General features: G+C 31.7%; 3 protein-coding genes across 4 annotated transcripts; 1 reads left to right on the top strand and 2 right to left on the bottom strand.

The window, feature by feature from the left end:
• The first annotated feature begins 611 nt into the window (after window positions 1-611).
• On the top strand, window positions 612-1,491 carry LOC124935709. The gene has a single exon (XM_047476128.1). The coding sequence runs from the start codon at window positions 654-656 to the stop codon at window positions 1,278-1,280; it is 627 nt and encodes a 208-aa protein (XP_047332084.1). The 5' UTR covers window positions 612-653; the 3' UTR covers window positions 1,281-1,491.
• Window positions 1,282-3,054, bottom strand: LOC124935708 (UDP-galactose/UDP-glucose transporter 3-like). Its single transcript, XM_047476127.1, has 7 exons — window positions 2,836-3,054; window positions 2,649-2,746; window positions 2,429-2,559; window positions 2,319-2,349; window positions 2,123-2,226; window positions 1,924-2,045; window positions 1,282-1,807 (listed from the first exon to the last, which is right to left on the bottom strand). Exons 1-7 carry the CDS (start codon window positions 2,937-2,939, stop codon window positions 1,390-1,392), a joined length of 1,008 nt encoding a protein of 335 aa, XP_047332083.1. The 5' UTR covers window positions 2,940-3,054; the 3' UTR covers window positions 1,282-1,389.
• A 2,750-nt stretch (window positions 3,055-5,804) lies between these two features.
• On the bottom strand, window positions 5,805-11,180 carry LOC124933640 (alpha-amylase 3, chloroplastic). Of its 2 annotated transcripts, XM_047474073.1 has the most exons (14): window positions 10,838-11,180; window positions 10,612-10,742; window positions 10,477-10,531; window positions 10,300-10,416; window positions 10,103-10,223; window positions 9,673-10,019; window positions 9,419-9,593; window positions 8,908-9,385; window positions 7,780-7,969; window positions 7,513-7,619; window positions 6,841-7,090; window positions 6,608-6,730; window positions 6,352-6,519; window positions 5,805-6,183 (listed from the first exon to the last, which is right to left on the bottom strand). In XM_047474073.1, exons 1-14 carry the CDS (start codon window positions 11,114-11,116, stop codon window positions 6,031-6,033), a joined length of 2,694 nt encoding a protein of 897 aa, XP_047330029.1. In that variant the 5' UTR covers window positions 11,117-11,180; the 3' UTR covers window positions 5,805-6,030. The 2 variants fall into 2 exon arrangements, with proteins under 2 accessions (XP_047330029.1, XP_047330028.1); XM_047474072.1 differs by having other exon boundaries at window positions 8,908-9,593.
• Window positions 11,181-12,247: the final 1,067 nt, after the last annotated feature.

Here is a 12,247-nt window from a genome sequence, read left to right as displayed (position 1 = left end):
AACTCAATTCAAGCAATCCCTATGAAAAGTCCCAAAAATGGGATCAATAACATTTGTGGAATAAAACAAATTATTAATACTTTAAAGACAACAACCATACGCTGAGATAAATTGCTCATACCAACCGGATCAACTTTTATATAAGTTTTTTTAGTAACTTGTGTATAATTTGAAACACATAGACTTAATAAGATCATCACAACCCAAACCCTAAAAAAATACTTATGATTGTTACTATACAAAATTAATAACTTTATGTAATTTCAAACATTGGCAGGTTTAATCACATTCTGTACAATTACTAATTCTCAGTAGTTAGATTAGCCTATGTGTACAGGAGTGGGTACACCCCATCCCAACCTAACCTAACCTGGTTTCATACTTTCATTAGGATCATAAATCTTGGGGGTTGACCTGAACTGGGCAGAGAAATAACGTCCCTAATGTTTTTTTTTTTTATATAGGTGACAATAATTTTATGTGGTGACCCGACCCTGGCATAATAGGGTAATGTATATTTTATCATTTAAAATTAAAAATATGACTGGATAAGGAACTGCCACATAAGCTTTCCTTATCATCCACAATCCACATGACCAACATGTTCGAGATCAACTCACAGAGAGTTTGAACCTCCAAAAATCCCCATTTTCATGTCTTTCTCAACCATGTCCTCCGCCGCCGCCCCCATCCTCTCCCATTCCTCCTCCGCCGCCGTCGCCACCGCAATCGCCAAACAATTCTCCCCACTTTCTCCCTTCATCAAATTTACTACATCTTCTTCCCCAAAACAATTCACCAGACCAATCACAAAACTCAAAGTCACATCCAAATCCACCGCCGCCACCTCCAAACCCACCACCGCCGGAGAAACCATCTATTTCGACGGCGGCGCCCACTACGGCGACCTACTAGCCAATCTCCTCCTAGGCTTCACACTCTTATGGCTACCCTTAACCCTAGCCGCCGTTCTACGTTCATTCTATCTTAGATACAGGTTTACCAACCTCCGAGTAACCGTCATATCAGGTCTCACCGGACAAGAAAGAAGCGATTTTTCATACAAAGTCATCAAAGATGTCCAGGTCGTACCTAGGTTCATCGGCGAGTGGGGTGACGTTATCATCACCCTTAAAGATGGAACCAAGGTTGATTTGAGAAGCGTACCTAAATTCAGAGAGATCGCCAAATACTCACTATCCATGGCGGCCGCCAACAACAACGATCAATCACCGGTGCCGGTGCTGTTTAATGATGAAATCAAACCAAAGGGTTTCTAAATTTGAAAATGTATTTATCTATCTATAAATTATATGATTCTGCATTGTAACAATATATAATTATGAGAAAATGTTTCATCAATACAAAAAAAAAAAAAATAATCCAAGTTTAATTCGCCTTTGTTGTCTTCTTCTTCTTTGGTAATCTCTGAAGTTTCTTCCACTTGAGATATATTTGGTATGACAAGCCGGAGAACACCATCGCTACGCTTCCCCATTGTTGATTCGATAAAGGGTTACCACTCAGTAGAGAAGATACGACGATGCTGACGAATTTTCGGGTCGTGGTAATGGTTGTGTTTGCGAGTGAACCGAATCTGCTGATTGTTAGGAAAATGAAATTCTGTCCGATCGAACCGCAAATACAGTATAAGAGAATGTCCCAAGCTGCTTCGGGATTCTGCCTACAGAACTCGATTGCACCATAACCGCCTGCTCCTGGCCAACCGAACATAAAAATGGAGTTGAAAATACTTCCCCATAGATTCATTCCTAGCATTATGTCCCAAGCTGTTGTGTTTGGGTACCTAAACATGAGAATACATTTCAATTATTAGTTACATATTAAACTTCATGTGACATATTGGATAATTGAGGAACTTAGGTCTAAATGATTCAATCTTGTTTCACTTCAATGTTTTACCTTGCTGAAATTGAATCCTGAGTGGCGTTTGTAAATCCATCAAACGCGAGATTAAAGAAACAGAGTCCATATCCTATAGGTGCATTCGGGCGAGCTAACTTGTTTATAGTTTTAGAACTCGTCTGCACCAAAACAACATAATTCTTAGTTCTTCAAAACCCTAGAACGGAATTAAGCAGAAAATGGATATAACTCTCACCTTAAGAAGAGCAAATGAAGAAACTCCACCTGCAACTAATAGAGTACACAAATACTCTGGAAAGGTATATCTAATACCATACACTAAAGTACCCATGAACATTACTGCAAAAATGAAGAATCTAAACATTTAAAGAACAGCAATCAAGGTTTATATAATTTATCAAAACCAAATCTGAAACATCTAAAATTCAAACCTGGAATCATTTTAGAAGATTTTGCAAGAACCTGGAAATAAGACTTTCATCAAACAGATGATATTCAACAACATTCATTGTAGGATTGAACTAGTTAAGTTATGACATACCTGAGCAGGATAACTGATGTATTTCAATGCTTCAATTCCCATAGCAGGACCGATAGTGTTTGTAATTCCAGCACTCCAATAAGTCCACCAAGGTGCACCACCACCACTTCCGCCTGACCATAGCCTTATCACTGTTTCAAAATTCAATACACACACCGATTGTTTGAGTAATTCAAAACAAGTTTCTGTAGGTTCGATTGAAAAGAAATCAGAGACTTACTAATAAATGACCAAATTAAGCAAACTACACTTTGCGCCAGATTAAGAAAAGCTAGATGTTCAAACCTCTGCTTGTTTGGACCATATCTCTTTGTAGACCTGAAAGATGACGATGATCTTAAACTCAGTTTTGACTACAAGTTGAGAAAACATCTAGAAATTTCTCAGTAGAGAATGTAAGAACTTACACTGTCTCTTGAAGGACGCCTTGGTAAATATACGCCGACCAGATTCCGGCGACGCAAAAAGCGAGAACCAGAATGCGGCGAAGTCCTGAGCTGTGGTGCTCCATTCTGGTCACTGATCGGCCGGAATCAAGTAATCTTGAGTCGCCGGAGATAACTTTTTGAGACGAGAGAGATCGACGGAATTAGGGATTCGGAGGAGTTACAGGGGAGGAGAGAGAAAGAGAGCGCGTTCAATGAACGGATTTTCGTTAGGTTTACAACTGCCGATATGGAAGAGAAGACGATACTATGAATGCTACGTGGATTTTCCACGTGGAGTGACTTGATTGGTTGTATTCAGAATGCTTGCCTGCTATTGGGTGAAGTAACGCTGTTAAGAAGTATTAATAAAACAGGTCAGGTCAAGCTACTCCTTATATAAAGTTTTATTTTTATTTTTTTATTAATATATTATTTATGAGTATTAAATAATTTATTTATTAAAATTATATTTATATAAATAACTATACTTTTTAGTTTTTATTAGTAACTTTCATGAAAAGTAAAGAAAATAAAAATATTATATTTTTTATATTAATTAAAAAATTGTAAAAACTAAGTTTTTATAAAAATTATATTTTTAACTACAAATATACAAGAGAATTTAAAATATATCTTTACAAATCCTTTACAAATATTATGTTTTAAATAAAATTATTTTATTAGATTTTTTTTATATTTTTAAGAATTAATGATATAAACATAATATTATTTGAATTTAGAATATTAAATACATTTTTTTATTTTTTTTTCTTTCTCACCCTTATGATAATCATATTAAAACCGTAAATATAAATCTCCATTACCCAAACCAAACTCCCGTCGATCCAATATCCATAGCTCTCTTTTTCAATATATTGTTATGTTTTTTAAAATTAATTAAATTTAAATACTAATTATATATTTCTTAATGTGACTTAAGGACCAGTTTATTTATTCTTGTTTTATTTTTATTTTTGTATTTATTTAATTGTTATAATTAATTTTAAAAACAAAATATAAAAAAATCAAAAGAAATTATATCTATCAAAATAAATAAATAAATATTTAAATAAAATCCAAAAAAATAAAAATAAATATTTGAATAAAATCTGATTGGATTTTATTTATTTTAAAGCTAATATTTTATTTTATTTTTATAAAATATGGTGTGACAATTGAGATTTTGTGACAAATTTAGTAAACTTAGTGGTTGTGTAATTTGTTTGTTTCTGTGTAATTTGTTTGTGTCGTGTTAAACTGTAATTTCTCAGTCATATTTTTTTAACTTTGAACAAAATATAAACCAGAAAAAAAAAAACTATTCATGTTATAGACTTATAGTGTTATAATTCTCTATTTCAATTTTAAAATAATTTTGTATTGAAAAATTATTTATTTATAAAATAATTTATTTATTTAAAAATAATATTATTTATTATATTTAAAAATAATTAGTTTATAACAAAAGTACTTAATCACAACCTCACTAAATAAATAAAAAATAAGAAACAAAACCATAAACAAGTTGCACATATAATATTTTTTTTTTTAAATTAAGAAAATTCTTAGAAAGATTTTATTTTATTTTTAGAGAGAATAACAATCTTTTTCCTTGAACTATAAAAAAAAATAATAATAATAAAAAAAATAAAAATAATAAAAAATCTTCAATTGAGAAGAACTACGATTATTTCCCCCAATCCAATCTATATCTAACAGTTTTCCGAATATTTAAATTATTTATTATTATTATTTTACATATATAAATATTTTAAGTTAATTAAATATATAAATATAATAATATATAAATAAATGATTTGAGTATACTAATTTATGAATAAAAAAGTATAAAAAAAATAAAATTTTATTAAGTTTAAATTTACTAACTTTGATAGTAAAATATTTAGTAAAAATTATTTAAAATAATATTTATAAAAGATAAAAAGAAAGATAATATTAAAATTATCAAAGTATATTATATATATAATATATATATATATATATATATTTAAAATAATCTAATTATATTAATATCATTTTATTTAAACACTATAAAAATATATTTATAAAATTTAATATTACTAGTATAATTAAAAATATTATTATTATTTTCTAAAATTCAAATTATTATTATATATTTATTAATTAATATTTTTAAATAATAGTTATAACATAATTTAAATATTTTAGCAAAAAAAAATAATATTATAATTGAAACTATAATTTAATTTAATTAATAAATTAAATTAAATTCATAAAAATAACCTTAAATAATGAATATTTACTTAAGATTTCTTGTTTTTGTGACGTGTAAATTTGAATGTGTTTGGGTATTGTAAACTTTGAGTTTTTTTTAAAGAGTTTGTTATATTTTTCTTTTTTGATTACACAAGGTAAAATATTATATTTAAGAGTTACAGTGTAAAAGAAAAAAAGTGCTCCAATTTTTGTTTAGGTCAATTACCCTATAAATCCTAATTGAATTTTCACATAAAGTTAATTCATTGATAACATTTATAATGTTTTCATATTGTTATGTGAAAAAATAAAAGTAACTTCACAAGTGTTATTAAGGTCTCGATGTCTTGTTTCGTTCAAAAGTAATTTTCAAATATCAAATAAAGCTAAACAGTAAAAAAGGGAAAAAAAAAAAAATTAAAATTAAAATATTTAATATGAAAAATATTTATGTCAAATGTGAACTAAAAGTAAATAAGGAATATAAATAAAACAATATAACACATAATAAATGAAAATCTAATTCTAGCACTATAAAAACATTTACACATAATTAAAAGCTTCTTATGTTATTTTTATATAATTTTAATTTATTGTACAAATTATATATTTTATATAAAACATTAAAATTAAATAACATAAAAAATTATAATTTCTTGACTCCAACTTGTCATATAGAGTTGAGAAGTCCTCAGTAATTTCTCATTCAATAAATTAGAACCATTACAATTTTAATACAACAAATGGTATAAACAAGTAAACATATACAAAATCCAATGTGGGTTGTTTATCCTTCCAGTATATAAATACAATAATAATATATATATAATTTGGAAATTCATTTTTCTTGCCTCGCCAATGCGGTTTAGCAAGTTGTATAAATACCGCGTCTCATACAAGTGTAAAATGTTCTTCGTTTACCTTATTTATATAAATTCATGATTTTTCTTCCCATACCTTGTAATCATTTCCCTCGAGAACCAAGGACCATTTCCCCGATGGCTCGTAATGACCTGGTCCCATTTTCATTGCTAATTTGTCGTCAATTAGAGCAGCATATACATCTCTTTCAGCCTTTACTATATTAACCTGTAAATCCAATATCCATAGTGAAAAATATGGTTCCAAATTTTATTACATAAATCTAGAAAATTAGCATGAACCCTACTTCAACTTAAAGTTTTATTGACTATTTTCACTTGTGCTACCTTAGTTTTAACGAGATAAACAAAAAGAGGGAGAGTTTCCAACACTTACAGTACTCCGACAGTTGATCTTATTCCGGTTTCTGAGAGATATAAGGGCTGCAATCTCAGATTGCATATGGGAAAATATATGATCATAGAAAACAGCTGGTGTTCCAGGATGAGTTAGGATGTAAGCATACCCTTGCATCTCCTTTCCACCTGGGAATCTCCAATGACCCTTTTATGGACAAGAATAAGAACATGAAAAGAAGACCAAAATAACGAGTCAAAACAAGTTTATAACAAAATCTTCGCCTTTTATCTACCTGTGTAGAGCCAGTATCATGATTCTCGATAAATGTGACAGCACGAGATGGCCACCACCCAACAACTCCGGGTGGCTTTCCCTTTTGATCAGATAATCGCCAATATTCACATCTATCCAGTGTCTGTAAGCATCATGTCAAATATGTTGCCATTTTAATATGGAAATACTAGAAATTACAAATAAAAGGACATAGCCATCGGGAATTATGAGATTATCAATGAAATGACTTACAGCGTGAAGAATTCCTTTTGTGGTGACATCAAATGCACCCGCAGTTCCATTAGTAGCATTGATCCAGTCAATAATTCTCTGCCTATGAGTGTCTTGATTATGATCCATTTCTCCAAACGTGTAACTGAGACTGTCCCAATACTCACCAACAGCAAAATAAGGCCCACTTGCATCCAAGTAGTCTTTTACATAACCACCCCAAAAACCTCTAACAAAATCAAGCCTCCATCCATCATATCCAATTTCTTCCCTGCATACCCAATTTATACACTCAATATTCTGTTAAACATAGTACTTCTTTATTTTCTGAGACGAGGTTTTTTCAATCAATGTGCTTTCAGTTGGAAATGAACCCGAGATCAGCCTCTTAGTTCAAGACTCCCAGGTGTATTTGTTTTAAACATGGTACTGTAGGTTAAAAATATTAGTGGCTACAATATAATTATGGCGATATAGGACACTCACGTGTCACACGGAAATAATCAGCCACCTGTGTTTTTAACGTCACTCAATACCCATTTCCTCTTCATACCTAAAAATCTTTTAATATTGATTGTTTATATATAAAATAAAGAACAAGGACAGAAGTGCTAGTTATACACGCAAGTCAAAGAACATGCTTATCAGAATCATTAGAAGAAACTTAAGAAACAAAAGGTCATAGAGAAGTACCTCAACCAGCATAACCATTCTTTAATATCCTTCCTTACAAAATCCTGCGAATGATCAATATTTGGGGCAGCATGAAAGTTATCTCCACTGCTCTTATTTCCCTTCCCCTGCATAATTAGCAAAGAAATTAAATTATCTTGAATTGTTTTTTAACATCCATGTCACGCAACAGGTAAAAAAAATAGTACTATGAGGAATGAATCATTTTATCCATTAATTGCTTGAATTGCATTGGAACTTGAAACCATTACAAAAGCAATGTTGCACCTGAAAATGAGGATCATCTGCCACAATTGCTCGGTCATCCCAGTTCAGACGACCACCAAATAAATTCCAGATTCCATTTGCATTTTTATAATGTGCACATCGATGATTTAGAACAACATCTCCAAGAACTTTGACACCAGACTTGTGGAACCTAGTAACTAGAAGCTTCAGTTCCTCAATGTTCCCATACCTATGGTATAAAGTAACAGATGTCAAGAATACAAGCTTATAAAAAAGACTTCTAACACTTGATGGAAGAGATCAGAATATTACTAACGCAAACAATAGAAAAAAAATCTACTTGACTCTTCCACAAGTATTTATAATCACATTAAAGTTGCCCATGAAAAATGAGTTGGAGATAGCAGCAAATAGAAAATGACCAAGTTAGAACAAAGTTGTGGAAATTATAGGAAACAATTAATGGAGAATACCAACAATCTCTTCTTAATCAAAATGTTTCAAAAGTTCTATAAGAAAAAACCAATGAGATTGTGTTTGAGGGGGAAAATCAAAATCAAGACAATATTTTGGTAGCAAAATATAAATTATTTCTTCTTAATTAGATTTGAAGAATTCAGATGATATACATATCCATCAACTTGCTTGGGTATATAGGAATCTGAAACATATAGGTTATCCCGCATTGCTTCTTAAGACTTCCTATCTTCTTCTAGAAGATGCAATCAGCGATCCTACTAGGCACAATACTTCACTATTCAACAAAACATGCTTCAAGGAGTGCATTCTATATTTGACTCATTTCTTCGAGCAAGATACAGACCATATTTCATTGACATGCATGTCTATGCTAAAGGTACAAAGTTTAAGCAAGATTCGACAAATTGATCTTTAAGAATGTGACAGTAGACCTTCACTTGTTGGAAAAAATAGGCATAATTGGAGAACATAACCCCATTTAGAAACACTTAGATGGATGAGATTATGTTTGAAAACCAAACTTAGTCAGAGACAGATTAAAAAACTATTGGTTGTTTCTCATTTGGTTGCGGATAAAGAAAGAAAAGTTATAAGCGTTTCCAAATGGGGCCTCTTTTGGATGTGCTCTCTATCTGTGATTCTTTAGATTCTGAATATTGACTATGCACACCGAAATGAAATCCATACCTGGAGTTCAGGTTATACAAATCCTTTGGCATGTAGCCTTCAGGAGACACAGACTCTGTTGGTGGTGGTAACCAAACAACGGTAAAACCAAGAGAGGATATTTCAGATGCTTTTTCTTTGAGATCTATGTACCATTTTCCAGATTTATGGGACTCCCAGTTAAATCCTTGCAAGAGAATCTCAAATCCAGAACCTGTCCCGGAAGATATATTCACAGGAGGTTTTAGCACCTCAGGTTCTAAAACATCAGTCTCTGAAAATGTTGGAGTAGAACTTCTGAAGTTTTTATAGGCTTCCGCGGCAAGCTTTTCAATTTCATGAAGAATACTTTCTTGAGCTTCTTTTGATTTCATGATCCCACCTTTCTCGGAAGAAATATCAGTCACTAAGCTTCTAATTTCGTTAATGATCCCATCAGTATATGGATCAGACTCTTCAACAACACCTTCAATATATGAAACAGACTCTTCAACAACACCTTCAGTATATGAAACAGATTCTTCAACAACACCTTCGGATAGATTTACGGTTTGTGTCCTGACACTTGAACTAGGAAGAGGAATGTAGAAGTCATTTCCCTTGCAGTTCAGCCAGGTCCCATCACTTAGCTTCAGTACAAACATAAATCCGGTATAACCTTCATCCAAAGAGAATGTTCCAGAAGAACCATCTCTACCCTTTCTTCTCTGTACAATGGTTCAAACACTTAAAAAAGAGGGAAGAACATATAAAATTAACAACTAATTCAGCATATAAATTGCATACCTTCAGTAAAGTCTGCAGTGCCTTTTTCTTGAACACTTTTGTGTCCAATGGGTAAGGATCAGCTGGGATCTCCCACTTTTTGCTGTCATTCCTGCAAATACCCCAGTGAACAAGAACATCTCCGGGTAGATCTGTTTCCAGATACAATATATTCTTTGCTGTATCTCTGCACTTTCTCATTGAAACATCCACTTTGTTCTGAACAGTAACTTCTTTTAGAATAGTATACTCCTCGTTGAAACCTCCAAGCCTTCTGATCTGCTTAATGGCATTTCCTGATCCACTCTCATCTAAGGGTTGATCTTGTTCTGATCCTAAAAGCATGTTTGATACTTTCCCTAAAGCACCTGTGTTCGTGCAAGACACATTAAAGTAATCCATTGGTTCTTCTAATAAACTAGCATATCAAATTCGGAAAATTCAACACGACCTGGCCATGCATTGAGACCATTTTCGCCCCCTATGGTGTTACTGTCTTCATCGGCGTAATCAAACAAAGCCACCTTGAAATCTCTTCCCTTGTACTGACACCAGGTTCCAGTTTCCTCATCCTATAAGTAAAAATGACTATTTAGAATGTCTAAACATGTAACAAAGGATTTAGCTCGTGGAAATGAATATTCAAACCTTCAAAACAAACTTTATAGATGAAATCTCTGTATTAATGTTGAAATCAATAGTTACTTCATGAAGCACCCTCCCTTCATCTGATGTCTCCTTCAAGGGAGTCTCTATGGCATAACCCTGAAAGTAGAATAATGTATAATTCACATGTATTAATGAGTTTCTAATTCAAGAAATTACCTTAATTGGAACAGAACCAGGAGGTCTCATCTCAACTGGAGGTTGATCCCATTCACTGCAGTAAAGAACCATATAAATGCGATAGAACTACAACATTAAAAGCTAAAAAAACATTAAAAAAAAGTTATATAAAACCTGCCAACATCTTCAGCAAAGTTAACACCCCAATGAAGAATCCACTTTCCTGGAATATTACATCCTATAACAAGCTTCCAATTATTTTGATCATTCCCATTTACCAATCTAATAAATATCTTCCCCTCCACCTAGTGGAGAACCATAAACACAATGAGGAATTTGAAATTACTTTAAAGAATAGATCTCTACAAATAAAACAAACAAGTCTGAAGCAGGATAGAACCTTATCAGTTCGTTTCAACGGAAATGTCTCCTGAAATACAATATCGGCAGCGGTTTCAGTAGCGGTGTTTAGTAAGGCGGAATCGGTTGAGACGGCTTTAACTAGGAAAGTTCTTTGAGATGGTATGAAGTTACAGAAGCCGGCGCGTGATGGAAATGGACGGCGAGTGGTGCAGTTGAATGAGAATCGCTTCGCTTTGTTGAGATTCAGGCGTGAATTTGAGTAGTCTATGCGATGAGAGTGATGATGGTGAAGAGATTCTAGAGGAACCGTCGCCATTGAAGGAGAAAAGAGAAGAGAATAACAAAGTGATTGCAGAATGATATGGCAGATAGATATTTGTTTCAATACGTTACAAACCATATATAAAAAAGTTCAAATAAAATAATAAATATTATAATTTTAATATTTTTTAAAAAGATAGAGAACTTTTTCATTAGATGAAGTATAGTCCACATAAACCTAAATGAAACCAAATCAAGTAAAATATAGCATTATAATTATGATAAGTTACACACAAAACTCCAATTAGGTCAACCTAAAAATGCAATCAAAACTCATAAAATAAAATAAAATTCATTAATCTCTCCTCTAGTCTAGCTGCAATAAAGTTATAGTTCGAGCTCACGCTAGAAGCTTTGTATCTGATTAAGTGGGTTTACGAATTATATAATATCCGTTATCACATTTTTTTAATTCATTAAAGTTTTCTCGAATATACATGTTAAATTTATTATTGAAAAAATAAAAATATAAAAAATTTAGAATGTTTGACTAGGGTATGGGTGGCAAATGACAATTTAGGTAAATTTCAGGTTGGTGGGTTCGAATTGGCAGGTTAACGAGTTCAACGATTATAATCTAAGATTCTAAACCTGACTTGTTTAATAATTTGGGTCAAAAATCTCTAACATGAACCTGACCTGGTTATTTGTGTTTAACATGAACCTGACTCATTTAACCCGATTTAGATAACTCAACTCGAACCAAACCCGATATAATTAATCCACATCTCTATATTTTAAATTAAAATGATATCAATACAAAATAAAAATAAAGTTAAATAAAAAAATTCACTTATAAAAAATTTTACAAAAAAAAAAAGAGTGAGTGAATAAGAAAGATTAACACAAAACTCAACAAAATAAACTTGTAAACTGGTTATGGTTATCGGGTCTATTTTGGGTCATGTTAGGTCAACCCAATTTTGACATGTTTATTAATCAGGTTAAATAGGTCGACCTAATTTTGACCTGAACAAAAAAATACATGACTCTAACCTGATTTTTTTAGTGTTCAATTCGGGTCGTATTTTCGTGTCGTGTCCAAAATTGCCAGCCCTAGACTAGGGTAAGTAGTTTAATTTTTTTTATTAATAGTATAATATTAAAGTTGAATTATATTTTAATT

The sequence above is a fragment of the Impatiens glandulifera genome, chromosome 4 (genome assembly GCF_907164915.1).
Source record: "Impatiens glandulifera chromosome 4, dImpGla2.1, whole genome shotgun sequence".
NCBI lineage: Eukaryota > Viridiplantae > Streptophyta > Magnoliopsida > Ericales > Balsaminaceae > Impatiens > Impatiens glandulifera.
This window is presented reverse-complemented; position numbering and strand designations above follow the sequence as displayed.